At 46.6% G+C, this 20,592-nt stretch overlaps 1 protein-coding gene across 6 annotated transcripts in view; it reads left to right on the forward strand.

The window, feature by feature from the left end:
* The first annotated feature begins 5,646 nt into the window (after nucleotides 1-5,646).
* FAM20B (FAM20B glycosaminoglycan xylosylkinase) overlaps nucleotides 5,647-20,592 on the forward strand; it is a 44,198-nt gene continuing 29,252 nt past the window's right edge. Inside the window, exons 1-4 of one of the 6 annotated variants that reach the window (XM_030303231.1) lie at nucleotides 5,692-5,729; nucleotides 9,295-9,419; nucleotides 17,235-17,503; nucleotides 18,832-19,333. In XM_030303231.1, the coding sequence (XP_030159091.1) occupies nucleotides 18,957-19,333 (377 nt within the window). In that variant the 5' untranslated portion in view covers nucleotides 5,692-5,729; nucleotides 9,295-9,419; nucleotides 17,235-17,503; nucleotides 18,832-18,956. Of the gene's footprint in view, nucleotides 5,730-6,176; nucleotides 6,341-8,376; nucleotides 9,420-12,787; nucleotides 16,723-17,234; nucleotides 17,504-18,831; nucleotides 19,334-20,592 lie in introns of those variants that run through there. The other 5 variants (XM_030303232.1, XM_030303233.1, XM_030303236.1 and 2 more) reach the window with 5 other exon arrangements.

The following is a 20,592-nucleotide window of genomic DNA, read 5'->3' on the forward strand; positions in this document are numbered from 1 at the left end:
ATCAGGCTCCTTCTTGACAGTGCAGAGCCTGCTTGGGATTCATTCTCTCTCTCTCTCTCTCTCTCTCTCTCTCTCTCTCTCTCTCTCTCTCTCTCTCTCTCTCTCCCTCTCTCCCTCTCTCTCCCCCTCCCCGTCCCTTGCATGCTCTCTTGCTCTCTTGCTCTCTCTCTCTCTCAAAATAAACTTAAAAAAATAAAAGTAAAAACGAATTACCTGAATATTAGATCGAATCACATGAAATTGCCAATATTCAACTCTTTTTGCCTTACTAAGATGGCAATTACACACGGTTCAACACGATCCTGGCTTAGTCACTAGGAGAGGAGTGGTTCTCAGCCTGGGTTGCAAATTAAAATAAGCCGGGAGCTTTGTTAAAAAAACCAAAAAACCTTGCTAAGGGCACCCGGGGGGCTCGGTTGGTTAAGCGCCCAACTCTTGATTTTGGCTCAGGTCATCGTCTCACCGCACAGGTCACGGTCTCATGGTTCGTGGGTTCCAGCCCCGGGTCAGGATCTGCGCTGACAGCGTGGAGTCTTCTTGAGATTCTCTGACTCCCACTCTCTCTCTCTCTCTGCCCCTCCCCAGCTTGCACTATCTCTCTCGAAAATAAATAAAAAATATTTTAAGAGCAAGGATATTTAAGAAAAAATATCCTTGCGAGGCCTTCCCCGTTAGACAATTAAACTCAAGTCTTCGAGGAGGCGGGGCAGGCGTAGGGATATTTTGAAAGTCCCTGTGCAGTCAGAGCAACACCCCGGGTCAGTCGTGAGAGAGGCTCAGAGGGCCTTCCGCTTAACTTCTTGCACATTACCTGTGGGGGAGGGGAGCCGAATTTAAGGACCCCAGAACTTCCAGGTGGCTGCAATTACCACATGCAGTAATCAATGCAATTACTTCATGCGTTAAATTGAGCTAATAAAAACTAAAGAGCTTCCATCACGGCAAAAAGAAAAAAAAAATGTGTATTAAATACCCATGTGCATGTGGTACCATCCTGAGCTTATTACACAATGACTGCCTTGTGGGAATTAGCAATCTGGAATTTGCAATATTGTCTCTGCCAGAACCGCTGGAGAGCCCACTGGCATCAGAGAAAGGCACAACAAACTGGAAAATGTCCAAAGACGTGGCCCTGGCCATTCACTCCGGAGGATATACCACAACAAAGTGTACATCTTGGAGTGGCTAATTAAACGACTACAGCCATCCGTGGAAGTTAAGTGAAATGCAGCTTTGAGAGCTATAACTCCTTTGCATTCTTAGTAATTCTAGGAGTTCACTGTCCCCTTGAGGTATTTTTCTTTTTGCCTGTAATAAGCAAATGGAAAAAAAAAAAAAAAAAACCCAAAACGAAACGAATAGACAAACATACTTTCAGAATAAGAGAGAAAATAGCCCATATTACTTTTGGGGGTGATGAAATGCTCTAACATTAGACTATGGTGATAATTGTTCAACTCTGTAAATATACTGAAAACCACTGAATTGTACAAAGTAAACAGGTGAGTTTTATGGTATGTAAGTTATATCTCCATAAAGCTGCTTTAAAAAAAAAATGAGAATGGCAAGAAATAACTGAAAGATTTCCATCACTTTCAGATACATGCATCCCGGACAATTCCTTGGCAGAGAGGCTGAGTGGGTGCTGTGTGCAGTTTATAATGCTGTCCCTGGGACTTGCAAGTTTTGTTCAGATGGCATTGCCACATGTGCCACGAGGGGGGTGAAGTGGGCATTCCCAGTGCTGGGAGCAAGGGGTGTGAGCTACTAGGAGCAGCTGTGGAGAGCCAGTGGCTAAATGAGAGAAAGGAGTTTGCCCAGCCGGGAAAGAAATGCAGAAGCGGCAGGTCGGCAGAGAGCCCCATGCAAAGAACACTTCTGCCCGGAGACGGAGGCAGCGGAGGCAGAGCTCCTGCCCCTGCCCCTGCCCCTGCCCCTGGCAGGGACACCTATGCTCCTTCACTCAATAATCCTTTCATCTCCCTCTCCCTGGCTCCCAGCACCTTGGAACAGCGAGAGCTCTCCTCCAGCTCCCTTCAAGTTTCTTGATGTAGAAATAACTTAATTAGTTTCAGTAGGATCGATCCATCATTGTGGGTGTATTCTCTTAAAAGGAGAGAGAGCGAGCGAGCATGTGTGTTCTGCTGGGGCTGGTGTATACAGTCACCTTAAGACAATCCTCCCCTTATACCTTCGAATTGCTGGACTGTTATTTGAGTCCTGGGGCTTGGCAAATTGGCAAGCACCTGGAAATTCTGAAACAGGTAAAGGAAAACACAGTGAGGAGGAGGCCAAGAAAGAGATCTCTGATTTCTCATGCCTACAGGACCTGTTCTAAAACTTCTCTTTCAAGTGTTGAGTGTTCACCATGGGCCAGGCACAGTATTAGCACTAAGGAAGATACAGATGTGAATAGAACACTGTCCTTGACCATGAAGGGTTTACAAGCCAGGGGAAGGAGTCAGACATATCCCCAAAGAGATCACTGCAAACCATACTGCAAAGGAGGTAGAAAGTTCTGAGTCTTCGAGGCCCAGGAGTACATGCACAGCTGCAGAGGTCAGGAAAGGCTTCATGAGCAAATGGTATTTGGGAGATACACAACAGTTTCACAAGTAGAGAGGGGGATGGGGCGAGGTGGGAGTCCCAGAGGAAGAATCTGTATGATCACAACCAGGGGTGCAGAAAAGGGGATGTCCTCAGAGCAAGTGAATCATTTAGGGTAGAAGGTAAGACATTAGCAGAAAATGGGCCCAGTAAGGTGGACTGGGCCTGGAAATGCCAAGCAGAGGAGTTGCTATTGAATTCTGCAGGCCATGGACAAGCCACTGGGGGACGCTGCACTGGGCTACTAAAGACTCCTCCACTGAGGACATATGGGCACTGTCCCTGGCTAGAGGGGACGGCCAAATTTGTTCCCTGATTTAACCTCGATGCACTTCAACACGTCAATGCAGAGAAAGCACTCTCCGGGAGGCTCTCCACAGATGGAAAGAAAGATGAAATAAAGTCAGTCTGTGTCTTTAAGGGCCTTGCAGTTTGGGGACAGAGAAGAGAGAGGCAAAGGGGGAGATTAGACAGGGATGCCTAGAACGACATCACATGAGTTCTGAAAGAAGCATCACAGAAGCTTTGGCAAAGGACTCAGACCTTCCTATGGCGGTTCTGCCTGACTTTCCGTTCTATTTCTCAATACTAGACTATCAGCTTCTCAAGCATGAGAACCAGGCTTTCTTTGGCCTTTGCATGAGCTGGGTCTAGCTCAGTGCGTGGCACTTGGTAGACATTCACCGAAGGACGGACGGAAGTCTCCCACCGTGTATCATTGGCCGAGGACGTCTGTCGTTGAGTGCACACGGCAGTACCTAACTTCGGTTCATATCGTCCGTCTCTTCTCCCACCCATATTTTGCTCACTTTAATCCTCCTTCGCTGGCAATACCGGCCCACACTATCTTCCTGGACCCTGATTCTTTCAGTGATCACAGACTCTGTGCTGCATAATTTAAGTCCCCCGTATCTCTTGCAGCTGCTTCCTGTGTGCTAGTCATGTAAACTCTTTGAAGGCAGAATCCCCTTCTTAAATGACTGCATCCCCCACAGTACCTAGAATATATTGACTGTTGATTGGGTGGGAAGCAAGGCGCACTGCAGGAAGAAGAGGGCAGATACTAACATCGTGCTGTATCAGGACTGTGCTGGTGCTGTGCATACAGTCACAAAGAGCCTGAATAATGTGGTCTAGCGAGGGGAAGATGGGGCGGCCGGGGGTGGGGGGGGACAATTTTGCTGTCTGAAAGCATGAAGGCCCTGAACCCCTGGCTTCTCATCTCTGAAGACAGAATTAGAGAAAGCGTGTCTGTCCTGCAGCATATGGGGTGGATGGAAGGATCTGATGGATGTGAAATTAAACACTGGAGTGGATTGCCTAGAGAGGCCATGAACCCCACCCCCCCTTGTGAATGTCCTTAATGACAGAAGGGATCAGCATGAAACTGAAGCTACAGGATGTGCTCTCCTGAGCAGTGACGGACAATCTACCCTCACTATCTTTGTCAGAGTTCTAGGCACCAAAGGAAAGTCCTTTGGGGTAAAGTATCTTAGAGGAACTGTTGCTTTGCCCTTTTGTTTAATGGTCTCCTGATGTAGTAAACAAAGTTCAAGATTAGCCAATTGCAGGCAGATGGATGTCAGAGAAATTAAGTAGACCCCTGTATCTATCCAGCTCATTTTCCTAAGAATGATGTATCCCGTGGTCAGAAAAACGACCCCAAGCCCTTTCGACTACATCCAGTAAAAAGCTGACACAACTCCTTCTGTATTTGACAGTGTGTTCCTTCTTGCAGTGATTGTTTTCTGCCTCCCTCACTAGATTGTCTGGGGCTGGTGTCCGGCATCATTATTTCTTCAGGCTCTCCTGATGGCAAGTGCTCAGTAAATACACGAATAATCATTACCATTGTACAATAATGTGAAAGCACTTTCCCCACACTTTTACTAATTTGGTCCTCACAACAATCTTGTGAAATAAGGTACCTTGATTAACTCCCATTTTCCAGATAAGGACATTTTCTAGATATTGGCACGCCCAATGTCACACAGTCAGTAAGGAGTTCTTTCCACTGCATCCTAGTGCTTGAATGAACTATACAGCCTGAACAAAGCATCGGCTCAGTCTTTCCCCATCTCACACATCTTATCCCGCAAATCAACGTGCCTTATATACACAACGTGCCTTGGACATACACTAAGTCCAAGCTCAGTCTATGCTGAATAAATGAAATGGTGCATTATACAACAGATGATCTGCACGCAATCCATGGAAAAGAAGCAACTTAAGGGGAGGGAGAATCTTTCATGCAAACCATTTACAGGCAGTCTACTGGGTGTCGGGTATTGGAAAACAGGACGCCACTGTTCTGCCCTCATGGCGCCTACAGTCCACTGCAGGAGATAGATGTTAAACAACTAATACCACAGTAAACTAAGCACAGTTTTGCTAAATGCTACTAAATGTAGCAGGGGGGGTTGCTCTGGTCCCAAGGAAGAGCGACTGGCGCTCGATGTAGGAAGGTTGGCCTCTTTTGGGCGAGGGGGATACACTTAAGATAGAAGCATCAGTCGAGGCAAATCAAATGGGCAAAAGGCGTAGGGAAATTGCTTCTCATAAGTAGAAGTGGACCTAAAGGACCCCAACTCTCCAGTCCCACTGCCTGGCCTCCTACCTGCTTGTGAAAATCAGGAAAGAAAAAAGAGAAGGCAAGAGAGAAGTTTGAGGTCAGTTTCTGCAAGTGGGGCGGGCGGTAGGGAGGCGGAGGACAGAGGGGAGGCGGCGCCGAGGGAGTTAAGCGGGGCCGACCCGGGAAGGGAAGGGTTAAGGGGGGCCGTCCGGAGCGAGCCCGGTAGGCCCGCCCACCGGAGGGCGGGGGCGGGGCCTCTCAGAGTGAGCCCTTGGATTGGTCGCGGGGAAGGCGTTACGCTAGGACGGTACCAACAGTCGGGGGCCGCGGAGGCGGGGGGGGGGGGGGGGGGGGGGGGGCCGCCGGCTTAGCGCGGGGAGAGTGGCCAGGGAATGGCCGGGCCGGGGGTGGGCGGGAGCCGCAGTGGCGGCGGCGGCTGGGGGCGGTGAGCGCGGCGTGGGGCTGCCCCTCCCGGGAGGCGGCGGGGGTGGCCGGGCCGCACCGCACCGCACCGCGCGGGCGGCCATGGAGCGAGCCTAGGGCTCGGCAGGTGAGCGGCGTGGGGGCGGGGAGGGCGCGCGACCCCCGCCCCCGGCGCGGCGGGCGGGAAAGTGCGGGCTGGCTCGCGGGCGGGGCGCGGTGCGTGGCGCGCGCCGGGCGGGGGCCGCTTGGGGGCGGGGCGCCTCCCCGAGGGGCCGGGCGCCGGTACCCGCAGCGGTCCCCGAGCGGCCGCTGGCGGGTCCCGGATCTGGCCCCACTGCTGCCTTGGAGACCGACCCGGGCCGCGCGCCCCGCCTTGCTGGCCCCCCCGGCGGACTCCTGCGGGCGGGCGCGGCTGGAGGAGCGCCCGCTCGGCCCGCCTGAGGCGCGGCCTTACCTGGGGCCGCCGGGGGTCTTTCTAATGACCACCCCTCGCGCCCCGGCGCGGTCCCTAGAGGAGACTGGTCCCAGTGCCGCCCTCGCGTCCCGCCGAGCGCCCGTTGCGGCGGCCCGGGGAGGATCGCGCGCCCGCGGGCCCACCTCGTGGCCGAGAAGCGCAAGTGACCACCAGGCCCGAGGCGGGAGGCAGGGTAACCGTGCCCGGGCTCCGCGGTCTCTCGGGATCGTGCACCCCGCACTCGCACTCGGGCACAACTTAAGGAAATGATACGGTAGTCCAAAGTGGGTTGCGCTTGAGATTTCATTTCCGGGTGTGTGGGCCCCGCGATTAGAAGCGAACCGAAACGTTGCCTTGATGGATGTGAGCAGTTGTCAAGCTGCGCCCTTGATTGTGGGATGTGATAAAGAGTTTCGTTCTAAGCAGGCTTCTGTTGTCTGCAAGTCTTCCGGTAGGAAGAGAAGGGGTGGAAGGATGTTGGAGGGAAAGTGGAGAGGACAGGGCATGATTGGTCGTTATGGAATTTTAATCCTTTAAATGGCTATATTATCACTTGGATGGGTGAGGAGTATGTAATTTAGGAAAATTAGAGATGCTTGATACTGCGACTTTGAGGCTAGGTAGGGCCAGGTATCAGTATCCTCTCCACCCAGTTTCCCTGTGAAGATTTGATTTCTCACCTTGAAAGGGGAAGAGGAATGTGGGATCTTTTAGCTTTTAAATTGTAGGACTTTATACGTTTATACATGAATCGGGTAATTAAGATTGATATTTCCTATCGTGTTAAAAATTAATGCATAAATTTCATTGGGGTTGCTTTTAAAAATTGAGTTAGAGACCTCAGTGTGCTTATAATCCTTGAGTTTATGCAGAACCTTTGAGCTAAGCCTTAGAGCACTTCCACATATATTATTTATCAGCAAGACATGTCTTTGGGAAACTGAGGTACAGGTGTTAAAAATGCTAAATTATTTGCCAGACTCAGAGCCAGCCTAAGGTAGATTTGAAATTAATGTTCTGTGTTAAATTGATAACTTTTCTGAAGTTTACGAAGTTGTTGGACTTTGATCCCTGGAACCATACAATGGAATCAGTCAACAGGAAGGGTTTCCAGATTTCAAAGTGCTTATCAGAGGAGAATAAAAAAGCACAAGCAAGTAATTCAGATTCTCAACCTCGCTCACGATAAAGTGCGGTGATAGAATGGTCATGGCAAAAGATGATCAGGAAATCTCGGAGCTCACAGCTTCTCTTTCAGTGTGCCTTGTGAAAATGTGTCATTGATTTGTTCTGTTGTTTCTCTGAACCTAGTAGGAAAATAGCTACTATTGGGTTAAAGAGTGAAAGCTTGAAAACACATGTCCTGCTTTTCTTTCTGGGTACTCTGAATTAGGGAACAAACATCACTGTTTCTATCATCTAATCTTAGATGTCTTCTCATTATTTGATGTTGAGTTCCTAGTTCTTTGACGTTTAGTCCATTCTCTTGATTTCCATCTGTAGAATCCAGCTCTCTCACATGCCCTTAAAGCTTCTTCTGTTTATCTTTTTTCAATATTGAATTTCTAAATGAAATTGTTCATTTGTTTGCAGGGCAGACTTGAACTTCCCACACTTGGTGTGACCATCATTTCCATGGTGTAAACCCTGAAGTCAGATACTGCAGCTCTTGAACTGATAACTTTTAAAAATAGCAGCCACAGTGGTTGTCTCTTGATGATTGGTGCAGTCTCATAATAGAAGCAGAGGCTGCTCTTTGTATTCTGTGGCCACAGTTGCAAACAATAAAAAGGAGACAGCCTTCTGAAGCTGATGTCTGGTCACCCGGGGACTAAGTGCCATGTGGTTTTGTAGATTGAGGTAGGAAGTATAGTTACAATGAGGCACTACAGTTTGTCGTAATAGTGATGATAATTGGCATACTGTTCTCTCTGCACCTAACAGCGCCCAGTAGATGTGCAAGAAATATTTGGTGGTTGAACGAATGAATGGCAAACAGTATGAAGGAAGGGGAAATACTCTAGTGTATAAATTGTTGAGTTCCTGTTTTTGTTAAGGAAAAGACAAGAAAGCGTGTTTCAGATTACTGTTGAAAATTGCCGTGAAGATGGGTATCTGTACAGGGTGTTACTTGCTGGAGCGGCCTTGAGATTTGATTCTGTGATTGTATGCTGTTCTAGCCACCTGCAGCCTCCGGGCAGCCGTTGGTGCCCCGGTCAGGTGCAGCTTCGCAGACTTGCTCCTGCAGCCTTCTCTGGCTAGACTAACTGAGCAGTTGGATTGGTAGTCAGTATTTTTGCTTTAGTTGAAGAACTGGAGCTCTTGGTGATGGCCTCACCATTATCATTGATCCTGATTGTCCCATCCTTCTCATCCCTTACAGAGGGTCACGGGAAAGGAGAGCTGTCCCTCCCGGAAGTGCTTCTCCAGCAGCTCCTTATTCCAAACCTATATTATTTCTCCCTCTTTTCCTTCCTTGAACTGCCTCGGTGACCCCTAAGGACTAATGAATTCATTAGCACAGACCTGGGGAATGGAAGACCTTACTTTGCAGCTGAAGGCAGCTTCTGACCAGCTTCTGATGTCAGCCGGACTGCTAGAGGCCTCTAGGAGAGAATATAATGCAGAGATCTGACTTGTGATTTTGTCTTTCCTACCCAAAAGCAAAAGAGGAAAGAGAGGCCTAGCACCCGGCTTGATGAGTCTTGGGGGTGCAGGTGTCATCCCAGTATGAGATAAGAAGTGGAGCCTGATGCAGAAAAGAGATAGCTTTGGTGTGTGTCTAGAGGTCTGTCCTTTCTGGCAAGGTGACAGTCCAGTGGAGGGGAGGATACTAATTTGGGTACGTGATAAAAGGAGGTGAGGGCCTATGGGATTAGGAACGTGTAACAGAACCAAGTACAGGGGTGAGTCCGTCATACCATTCTCTCCAATGCTTTCTGCCGTATGTACATAGCAGTGCCTCCCTTATCTTATTTGTTTAGGGAATAAGTCTTATCTGTGAAGATTCTTGTTTTCTACTTACTGTGGGGAAATTTTTATAGTGTGTTCTGTGCTTTGTTTGCTTTTTAAACAGTATAGTTTCGTGTTTCTTTTATTGACTTGAGGTTGTGGTACTGGCATCCGTTACTGACCGTGATGGAGCCGGGCTTCGAAGCGATTGAGATACGTATGTTTGCCGTCCTCTGCTTTTTGAATTCCTGACTCTGCCTTTAGTAGCCTGCCTCTTCTTTCACAGGGGGGAAGTCGTGCTTTTGCTGTTGTTCGTGTCCCTGCCGCCCTCTTTTACATTAGCGGCTTCTGGTCTTCTGTGGAGTAGCAGCCCCGGTAACTCTGCTTCCCGATGGGACATGAAGCAGCCAGGTGGGCTTTGCGAGGGTCTGCCGCGCCTCTCCGTTAGCGGATGGACTTTGGAACCATGATTTGGCTGCCCAAACACCTTTTGTGGACGCCTCGTTTCTTACCCTTGGTTTAGATAACAGACGTGCACCCTGTTGAGGTGCATTTATGTTTGTGTAGTTCTTCGGCAGAAAAGAGAAAATGATAGGAAGGTACCAGCGGTGGTTCTCATTTCGGAAAGCATCGCCAGTGACACCTGAAGATCGGGCGCCAGCCCTGTCTGGTGTCATTCTCGGGCAGTGTCTTGGGCCATCTCCAGTCTTCCTCTTAGCATTTGCAGATCGCCTTTGCTCCCAGTCCCAGCCAATGGCAGAAACAGGCTTGGCAGTAGCAGTGGCCTTGAAAGGTGGAAGTAGGGCACACGGCGGCAACAATTTAAAATTGGGTGCATAATACGTATACGTATACATATGTGATATTTCTGCATTGTTTTACTGTGCTATGTATCTGAATTCATCACAGGACCTAGTTTCTCTGTGTCTGTAAAAGAGGCCATCTTTAGACCAAGGAGCTGAAGACATTTTTATAACCATGCAGGTTTCCCTCCCTTGTTCTTCACTCCTTTTATTTGGTGGGCATCTATTGAGTGGCTCTCCTGCACCCTGCACTGTGCCAGCTTATGGGGAAGTACAAAGAGTAAAATACATCCCCTTTCCTTGAGGAGCTCACAGAATAGGAGAGGAGATAGGCATGCCCAAAAATGTGTGTGTGTGTTTATATTCATATATTAACAAAGGGATCGTGCCTGGAGCCACTCAGCCTCAATTCAGCCCAGACCTGCTTGGGGTTCTGCTGTTTCTAGAGTGATCTGTGGCCCGTCAGCTTGACACACCCAGAGCGTAAGGTTAATAATGTGAGGTGTTATTGTTGCATAAAGCTAATATACCTTTCCAGAACTGTAGTGAATGGAGCAATATAGATGGAAAACAGGAAAATCTGAAGGATAATATTATATTCTTTGAAATTCCATATTTCCACACTATTCTGGGAATTACGTTCTATAATATAGCTTTCAGTGGTGGTTATATACTGACAATTGAGCAGTGAAATAAATACCTAGAACTTGGGAAGTTTCGTTTTACCTGGCCCACTTGAAACAGAATGCAAATTCTCAGGCATTTCCAGAGTTTCTGGATCAGGGAACACTGCCTGAGTTGGTTTTTTGGAACAAACCTCACTAGCAGTATGAGCTAAAGATTTTTTTCTTTTCCTTTTTCAAGGAATAGGGTTAAAGAGTTGCCCCAGATCAAGGTTTAAATGGCACAGGTTTGCAGGAATTGAATTTTTTTCCGGAGGGCACAAACACTGTCTATTGCCTATTTCATTTTTGCTCTTACAGCCCAGAAGAAAGGCTGCCTTAACATTTCCTTAACGCCTAGTGATCATTTTAGTTACCTTCCTTCATGGGACACAATCATGTAAGGGACTGTGAGTTTACAGATCTGATGAGAACAGTGGGGGGAAAAGTAATACTCAGAGTAATTTGGACTATGTGGGAATTGGATTTTCTATACCTATAGCTTTTAAGTTACTCTTAAGGCCTATCTTGGGGCGCCTGGGTGGCGCAGTCGGTTAAGCGTCCGACTTCAGCCAGGTCACGATCTCGCGGTCCGTGAGTTCGAGCCCCGCGTCGGGCTCTGGGCTGATGGCTCGGAGCCTGGAGCCTGTTTCCGATTCTGTGTCTCCCTCTCTCTCTGCCCCTCCCCCGTTCGTGCTCTGTCTCTCTCTGTCAAAAATAAATAAACGTTGAAAAAAAAAATTTTTTAAGTTACTCTTAAGGCCTATCTTAAGAGCTTTAGGACATGTAAAACTATCATCCTTTTTTTTTTAAGTTCATTTATTTATTTTGAGAGAGAGAGAGCGTGTAAGTGGGGAAGGAGTAGAGAGAGAGGGAGAGAGAATTCCAAGCAGGCTTCATGCTGACACAGCAAAGGGCCCAACACGGGGCTTGAACTCATGAACTGTGAGATCATGACCTGAGCCAAAATCGAGTTGTACGCTTAACCAACTGAGCCACCTAGGCTCCCCTTAATTTTTAGAGAGAGGGCATGAGTGGGGGAGAAGGGTAGAAGGAGGAGAAAGAGAGAATCTTAAGCAGGCTCCATGCTCAGCATTGAGCCTGACGCAGGGCTCAATCCCATGGCCCTGGGATCACGACCTGAGCCAAAATTAAGAGTCACATGCTCAACCGGCTGAGCCACCCGGTGCCCCCAAAGCTATCGTCTTTAAAACAGAGAGCTAATTTTCCAAATTAAAAAGGATTGTGAAGGGGTGCCTGGGTGGCCCAGTCGGTTAAGCGGCTGACTTCGGCTCAGGTCATGATCTCAAGGTCCGTGAGTTCAAGCCCCGCATCGGGCTCTGTGCTGACAGCTCAGAGGCTGGAGCCTGTTTCAGATTCTGTGTCTCCCTCTCTCTGACCCTCCCCTGTTCATGCTCTGTCTCTCCCTCTCTCAAAAATAAATAAAACATTAAAAAAAAATTTTTTTTTTAAAAAAAGGATTGTGAAGGCATTTTATTTCCACCTTTTTTGTAGAATAGAATCACTTAATGCTTCCCATTGTTGAACGTGGTAGATGTGAACTTTGTAGAGAAGAGAAATAGGTGGGTCCAGTTAGTGACATGGCCTCCCAGTCTTCTACTTCACATGGTACCCACTTTGAAGATGCCTACTTACTTATAGTCTTCGCTGCTCTTCAAATTTAGGAAAGGATTTGGCTCAGAAGACAATACAATCATTGAGGATTATTTTCTTTGTCATTCTTTCTCCTTTCAGGAGGTCATCTTTGGGTTTTTGATCTTATAGTAATGACTAACAAGTGATCACTATGGGTTGCCCAGGCACTAACTTTAACACAGTGAATGTGGTAATGTTCATTTTTAGCAACTCTGTGAGTTAGGCAGTAGTGTTCTTACTTCACTTTTCATATGAAAAAACTGAGGCCCAGGGAGGTTAGGCATTAAATCGTTTTCCCAAGAGCCACAGTAGGTGGTAAAGCAGGTAGTCAGAATCCGGAGCACAAACTCTTAACCATTCTGCCTCAAAAGAGTTTACATTTAGAATAAGCAGCTATTTCCTATTTTATTTTATTTTAATTCCAGTGTAGTTAACACAGTGTTATATTAGTTTCAGGTATAAAATATAGTGATTCAACAATTCTATACATTACTCAGTGCTCCTTAAGATAAGGACTCCTAATCCCCATCACCTGTGTCACCCACCCACCCCCACCCGCCTCCCCTCTGTTAACCACCAGTTTGTTCTTTATAGTTAAGAGTCTGGGTTTTTTTTGTCCCCCCTCCCCATTCATTTGTTTTGTTTTGTTCTGTTTCTTAAATTCCACATCCAAGTGAAATCATAGGGTATTTGTCTTTAAGAAGCTATTTCTTAAGCAGAGAATTAGCAGGAAAAGGAAAACTAGATGTAGGTACTGATTAATATTGTTTGATATTTTTGGTTTCGTGGAAGACTGCTATTTGAAGGTGAAAAAGAAGAGTATGCTCTCGTGGTAGGCAGTGCATGGCAATGCAAGAATGGGCTGGTTTCCTGGGGGATACTCAGGATTTAGCCGGGTAATAAACACGTGATGCTCTTTGGTATTGGTGGTTTTGACTTGCTGGAAAGAAGGAAGCACACAGTGCTAGGTGGGACGATTTCTGAATGCTCTTGATTTTCCTCAGAATTGCCAGTAACCAGCAGGAGAAACTGCATTTATTTCAAGGGGGCGGGTAATAATAATGTAGCCCAATGCTCTGATGCCGCTACCCATTAAAAAACAAAAGGACATTATATCAGACTTAGCTCAGGGTGAAAGTGTGTGTGTTTCTAATACTTTTTGTACTAAAAGGTTGTGATTTTTGCTATTATTTAGGCTTTGGCTGAAGTATGAATGGCAGGTTTTATAAACTGGGCATGTGTAGTTGTGTGAGGGTGTGAGGTTAGTCTCCATTGTTCTAAAGTATGTAAATGGATTTTAGTAAATGATCCAGTTCAGAGTCCGTTTTTTCTTGTGCTACCTTAAAGGGACCTTAATTCTCTATCTTCCTAAGTGTCTACCATGAAGACAGAAATGGTGTGTAACATTTCATTTCACAGTGAGTTTACTGCTCTGTGGAAGGCATTAGTAATTATTTACAAATATGACCTAACAATTGATTATTCCAGTGTTTATATTTAATGGTTAATTTAATGTTTCCCTTCTTCCTGAGACAATTGTTTTTAGTCACATGATTTATTTCCGTGTCTTCTCCCTCAATATTTTTAATGTCTCCAAAATAGTTGATAAGGGCAGACTATATGCGAAAATGTTGTATTTTACAAACCACCCCAAAATGTAGTGGTTTAAAATAGTGATTTGTTCTTTCTCACCATTGTGTAAGTCAGCTGGGCTCAGCTGGTTGGTTGTTCTGCCCAAATGGTTTATAGACTGGGATCACACGTGTGACCCCATTTGACTGGGACCTCTATTAGAACTGGGGTGGCTTCACTTCTGTGTCGGGTACTTGAGCTGAGGTGGCCAGAATGGGTAGGTGCTGGCCAGGCCCCTCTCCATCTCAGTCCCTCCTCATTCAGTAGTGTAGCCCAAGCTTCTTTGCATGGTGGCTGGGTCCCAATCGGAAGCTGCCAGGTCTTTTAAGGGCTGGGCCCAGACCTGGCACACAGTCATTCCATTGCATTCTGTTGGCCAAAGCAAGTTACAGAGCCAGCCCAGGTTCTGGGAGGAGAAAAAATAGATTCTACTTCGTGATGGGAGGAATTGTTGGTGTCTGTCTTTGTAGACAATCAACCAAAAACTCCTAAGTAGATTCAGGTCTTACCTCTTCTTATCCCCACCAGACCTTCAGAGCTTTGCTGAAACCCGCAGTTACTAAAGAAGTTCGTAAAATGGTCCCTGTAAGTCCTACTCAGGATCAAGGGTGGGAGGTTATGTGAGTACATATGATTATAAGGTATATAATAAATTCTTCCTACTTTGCCTGAAATCTCCTTTGTTAATAGCCTTCTGCATGAAATGTTCATACTGAACATTGTGAGCACTTTATACTCACAGGCATGTTACATTCCATTTATGTGGAAAGAATGTTATTTGACCATTGAATTGAAAAGATAAGGAAAAGTTCTTACTGAAACTTTCACTTTTAGTTACTCTGCACAAAGGTTGGGATTTCTTCTCCATGACTTGAGGAGAAATAGTGTAAGGATGTCAGTTGATCCGAGGGAGATTCTAGGGTGCACAGATGCCAGTGAGACTTGGAACGTCACTGGTGGCTTGTGGGAGTTCCTCCTAAAGTAGGAAGTGAGGGGCCGGGTGTTCACAGGTTCCTCAGCAGCTGCATAAATTGAATGTTATCACACCATGAGTTAGACCTGTGCACCGCCATGTTTTTCTGCATATGTCCCTCCAGACATCCGCTAGATTCTTGAGTGTCTAAGACCTCCCTTTTTTTCTGCATTTTCTGCAGAATCTGTATCTCTTCTCCCCCAAGCAACTTAATAGTCCTGAGTTTGTCCTTATAAAACACTTGTCACATATGTAGGATGGTGTGTGTGTGTGTGTGTGTGTGTGTGAGAGAGAGAGAGAGAGAGAGAGAGAATGAAAGTAAATGAGCCTCCATAGCAAGCCTCATTTAGCTGATGGAGCTGCAGATGAAACCAGGGTTCAGGAGGAAAATTTCTTATAAAGGTCTACCTTCCAGAACTCCAATTTAAGAGCTTATGCCAGCTTTTAGTGTGAAGACGACCATTTACATTGCCTTTTTTACATTTAACGTTTTTTGAGTTATGTTATTGCCTTGAGTCTGTTTGTTCTGTGAGGTAGGCTCTGTTCCACGTAACAGAACCATTAAAATAAATGACCATAATATAAACTGGACAGTGTTACACTGTTGGAAGCATTTCTGAGAGGAGGTGAAGGCATAAAATAGAGCAGGCAGACTCCTCTGGGAATGCAAGTGAAGTTTTCATGAATAATTTGGAATGTAGCCAGTGAGTTTGGTTTAATTTCCTTCGAAATGGGGTATCTTCTTAGAAACCCAGTTTGCGGAGAGTATGGTAAGTGTGCCGTTGTTTCCAGCAAGAGAAGAAGATAATACGGTACGGAAACCCTGTCTTGGGTATCCTACCCTCTCAAGCACGCAGGCGTAGAGGGGAGCATCGTAAAGAGTAAGAAGTATGCCATCACTAGAGGATGGTATGATACCGTATCCTGCATCTCATACATTTTTCTGGAATAGGAGAGACTTTTTTGTAGAAATTCCACTATGATCTCTACATTGTCGATTTCTTAAATATCTTTGGCTTACCCTGTGCGCTGAAGGAACGGCAACTTTCCAGCTAAAGAAAACCTCTTTCTGAACTGTCCATGTTTCTTCAGAAAAAGAAACAATACCCTGAAACTACCAGGTAAACCGAGCAGAGTGTCGTGTCGTTAGAGAAGTAGATTGCCCAAAGAGGATAAGCAGATAAAGGAGAGCCAGCATTAAGTGCCGCACACTCATGTGATTCTGAACGTCAAAGGAGATTAACGCCACAGTCCCAAGATCTTTATAGTGGTTTGTTCAGTGTAGGTGAATAAAGCATCCACCTTACTATGCGAGGTACCGTAGGGATCACAAAGACAGGTAAGATCACCAAGGAGCCAAGTTTCGGAGAGGGCAGTTGAGAACTACGTAGCAGAAGATACTGGATGAGGCAGAGTGTGGTGAAGGCATGCTCTAATGGACAAAGGTTTCTGTAGGGTGTGAAGAGGGGCCGGAAATGGCCTCGGAGATGGCCCTTGAAAGATAGATTAGGCTTTAAACAGGAGAAAATGGGGACAAAGGGTAAGAGCAAGAGGTCTTTTGAGGGAGTCCCCGTGTGAGGAATGACAGGGCAGAGGTCAGCCCCACACGTGGCAGGGAGGGCAGAGCCTGGTCATGGTCCGTCTGAGTTGAAACTGAGGAACGGTGCTGCCTGGCAGAGCAGACCGCGGAAGCCCATGCAGAGGGCGGCTCTGATGCCTGGCTAAGGAACGTGGGGAAATCAGAAGTGGTGTGTGATGAGGCGGGCGACGGTGGCGCATCATCTGGTCTGCGCTGGAGAACCTGGAGGCCTGGAACGCAGTTCTTTCCGTGATTCAGCAGAAGGGGATGAGCACTAGGTTACGTTGGTGGCTGTGGGAACGAAGGGCACCTGTCTTTCCTGCTCTGCCAGGATGTGGCTGGCGATTGATCATAAACACGGAAACTTGTTTGGCCTCTTGCACCCCGTGCTCTCTCCCAATCTGTAGAGGTAAATGGTGAAATAACTTAGCAGTTGAACTCTTCTTCGTTCACTTCACGTAAACCCCTCTCCTAGTTGAGTGGGTGAATATTTTGCGGCCCCGAATTGCTGAACGGGTGCTTCTGAGGCCTATTCAGAAGGTAACGAGATTTCCCATTTTAAAAGCGCACAAAGACTGTGGGACAGGACCGTTTGGTCTGAATTTTGGAGCTGCTGGAACTTCCTGTTGCTTTAGTGATTAAAAACAAACACACCTCAATATCCGTGGCCTTTATGCCGAATGTTTAGATATGATAGGTTTATACAGCACGAGGGAGGAACTTAGCCCAAATGAAATGAGCAGTGGCCCTGGAAGTTTGGGGGTTAACCAGGGTCAGTCCTGGCGGACAGCCACCCCACTTGCCCCTCTGCGCCTGCCCCTCGTGCCAGTGGTGCCAGGCCCGTGGGTGGTTGCGGCTGGAGGTACTGAGGAAGCGGACGCTGACACAGCCAGATTTCCACGTTCCCTTTTGTCACTGCAGCCGAGACGGGTGCCGTTGAACAGATCACTGGAGGAGCGGAGAATCACGGAAGGAGTTGTGTGGTGCGTGGGTCGTGCTGGAACCAGCGGTCTCTGGAATCTGCTCTCAGGCTAGTGCTCGCTCTTCACCGTAATCACAGAGAGCCGTCTTACTGAGTTTCACACCAAACTCCGTACCATCACAGTTACATTTTGGATGCACTTGAATTGCCTTTGCCTCAGCTGACAGTGTTACATGCTCCCTGGGAGAAGGATGCTGAAACAAAACAGGTGGCTGGAGTGAATTAGAATTTGAATTTGACTCTCCCTTTCCTCTTCGTCACCAAAACGAACCACAAAGGGGAGGTTAATCACCAAGCATGAACTGCCTGGCGGCAGGCTCACCGCAAGGTGATGCCCTCAGAACACGCCGTTGCCCTGGTCGACTGTGTTTGGAGGGGTTTCCAGCTGTTCCTAGGAGAGCAGTCTCCAGTTTCGGCGGGAGGGTCTCTGCCCGATGTTCGCCCTTTTGTATTGACGTGATTTCTTCGATTGATGGTTTGAGTTGTTAGATGAATTGGAGGGTGAAGCCACACCCTGCTCTCTTCTTGTCACATTTGTCTTAGCCAGCGCTGTGCTGTCAGTAGGCGTCCAGCTGGCAGGCTTGCGCGTGTTTTTAAATGGCCCCGTGGAGTGGAAAGCAACCTGTCCGCATGCAAATGAGACCACACTGTATGTTCTTGCAGAAATCTTGTGTGTGGGATCTGTTCGCTGGGGATCGACCGGAGCGTGGTCAGCCCCATGCCGGAAGCAGTGCTTGTCCATATCTGTGGCACCCATCTCTTTGTTACATGCCCAACCGGTCCAGACTTCATAATGTTGCCATAGTACCACGTTTCATTAGTTTTCTGGTCATGTTCTACTAATAGCCAGATGGCATAGGGATATGTTTTTCCTTTACTTAATTTGTCCAGATTTCATTATCCCTCTTTTACAGGGATTTTAATTTTGAAAAATAATTAGTGGGAGACTGATGAAGCAGAGATGCGTGCCTGGGCGTTGTGTTTAACTACGTGAGCAACAGATAATGACACATCCAGGCTTGCTGGGGGTTTGGATTCGGAGGAGTTACTGCTCTCCTCTGTATCCTCTTTGGCATTTTTAGGAGTTCCTGACTTACAACATGTCATAAAACTTACATTTAGAAAAGATGAGAACTGGAAAGTTACCAAATACTGGTGGTTTTGGATGTTCAGAAATCCTTTATGGATTTTGAAAGGTAAAAATGAAAGTTAAGGAGTTACACATATCTTAGTGTTTTACTTTTGTTGTGCTCTTTCCCATTGTTTTGGTGTTTTGGCATTTGTAGCCATTCAAATGGCTCCTAGATGGGTCTGCACCCTCTTAAGACAGGAGTATTTGCTTTAAAATTTTCATTGTACCTGGTGTTTACTTGTGAGGTCCTTCCCCAGACCTGTCGATTTGAAATTACTGGGTCTTCTCAGGCTTTAGGAATAGCAAGGATAAAAGGGTGAGTTATATATTTGAGGCTTGCAAACCATTCAGGGCTGGAAGGACAGAATTTCTGACTTAATTTTGCTTTATACTTGGGCTTACAGGAATTGTGGGAGGCGCTCCTGTGAAGAAATGGACCAGTGTGCGTAATCATGGAATCTCCTTGCTAACCTGCTCTCCTTGAGAAGTGAGAGAGAGAGTGGGTCGGGGAGAAGGAAAAGAGGTCAACATGAAGCTAAAGCAGCGAGTCGTGCTGTTAGCAATTCTTCTTGTCATCTTTATCTTCACCAAAGTTTTCCTGATTGACAACTTAGACACATCAGCAGCAAACCGAGAGGACCAGAGGGCGTTTCACAGAATGATGGCTGGCTTGCGGGTAGAGCTGGTGCCCAAGCTGGACCACACCTTGCAGTCTCCCTGGGAGATTGCAGCCCAGTGGGTGGTTCCGCGGGAAGTGTACCCAGAAGAGACACCAGAGCTGGGGGCGATCATGCATGCCATGGCCACCAAGAAGATCATTAAAGCTGATGTGGGTTATAAAGGGACACAACTGAAAGCCTTACTGATACTTGAAGGAGGACAGAAAGTCGTCTTCAAACCTAAGCGGTAAGTCTTCTTCTCAGGAGTTAGTTATATTGTGCTAGTTGGTTGATTCAAGTAACTCGAAGTTTGTAGAAGACTGTTCATCACCTTCTCTTAGTCTTCTCTCCAACAACATGAGTGGAATAGACTACAAGACCTCTGAAGTATTTTCCAGCTCTTAGTGTTCTGTGATTCTCTGGGACAGATTTGTAGGAACATATTTTGGCTCTGTATAAGACTGAACGTTTTACACTTAGAGCTCTCCTTGATTTCTAAATTTATCAAATATGTTCTGTGTGCCAAATGTTAGAGATACAAAATGAATTGGTTGGGAAATAAGCGACTTGTCACCAGAAGTGTGCAGTTAGAGGCCAGATAACCAAGCACACATCAGGGGTGTGCTGGAGTAGGAGTTACCCACAGCTTGAGTGGGTTTGGACAGGTGACTGAAGTCTAAGGACTGAAGCTGTGATTCTTTCACATGGGTTTTGTTTTGATTTCATTTTAATTAATAAACTTTATTTTTTGGAGCAGTTTTAGGTTTACAGAAAAGTCGAGGGTGTAAGTTCAGAGAGTTTGTCCCCCCGCCCCCCTGCCTCAGTTTCCCTATAATTAACGTCTTCCACTAGTGTAGTACATTTATTGCAGTTGATGAGCCAGTAGGAATTTATTAGCTAAAGTTCACTGTTCGCAGTAAGGTTCAGGCTCTGTGTGGTACATTCTGTGGATTTTGATAATCCTCTAATGACAAATATCTACCGTTACGGTATCACACAGAATGGCTTTCCCATCCTAAAAATCCCATGCTCCACATGTTCATCCTCCCCTTCCTCCCTCAGACTCCTAGCAACCACTGATCTTTTTACTGTCTCCATAGTTTTACCTTTTCCAGAATGCCATATAATTGGAATCCTACCTTTGTAGCCTTTCAGGGTGAATTCTCTCACTTAGCAAAATGCATTTCAGTTTCCTCCATGTCTTTTTGTGGTTCGATAGCTCATTTCTTTTTATTACTGAGTAATATTCCATCGTCCAGTTGTACCACAGTTTGTTTCTCCATCTACCTACTGGAGGACATCTTAGTTGCTTCCACATTTTGGCAATTATGGATAAAGCTGCTACAAACGTTCATGTGCAGGTTTTGTGTAGAAGTAAGTTTTCAGCTCATTTGGGTAACTACCAAGGAGCACGTTTGCTGGATCATATGGTAAGAGGATGTTTAATTTTGCAAGAAACTGCCAAACCGCCTTCCTAAGTAGCTGTGCTATTTATATTCCCACCAG

Source organism: Lynx canadensis, chromosome F1, assembly GCF_007474595.2.
Source record: "Lynx canadensis isolate LIC74 chromosome F1, mLynCan4.pri.v2, whole genome shotgun sequence".
Taxonomy (NCBI): Eukaryota; Metazoa; Chordata; class Mammalia; order Carnivora; family Felidae; genus Lynx; species Lynx canadensis.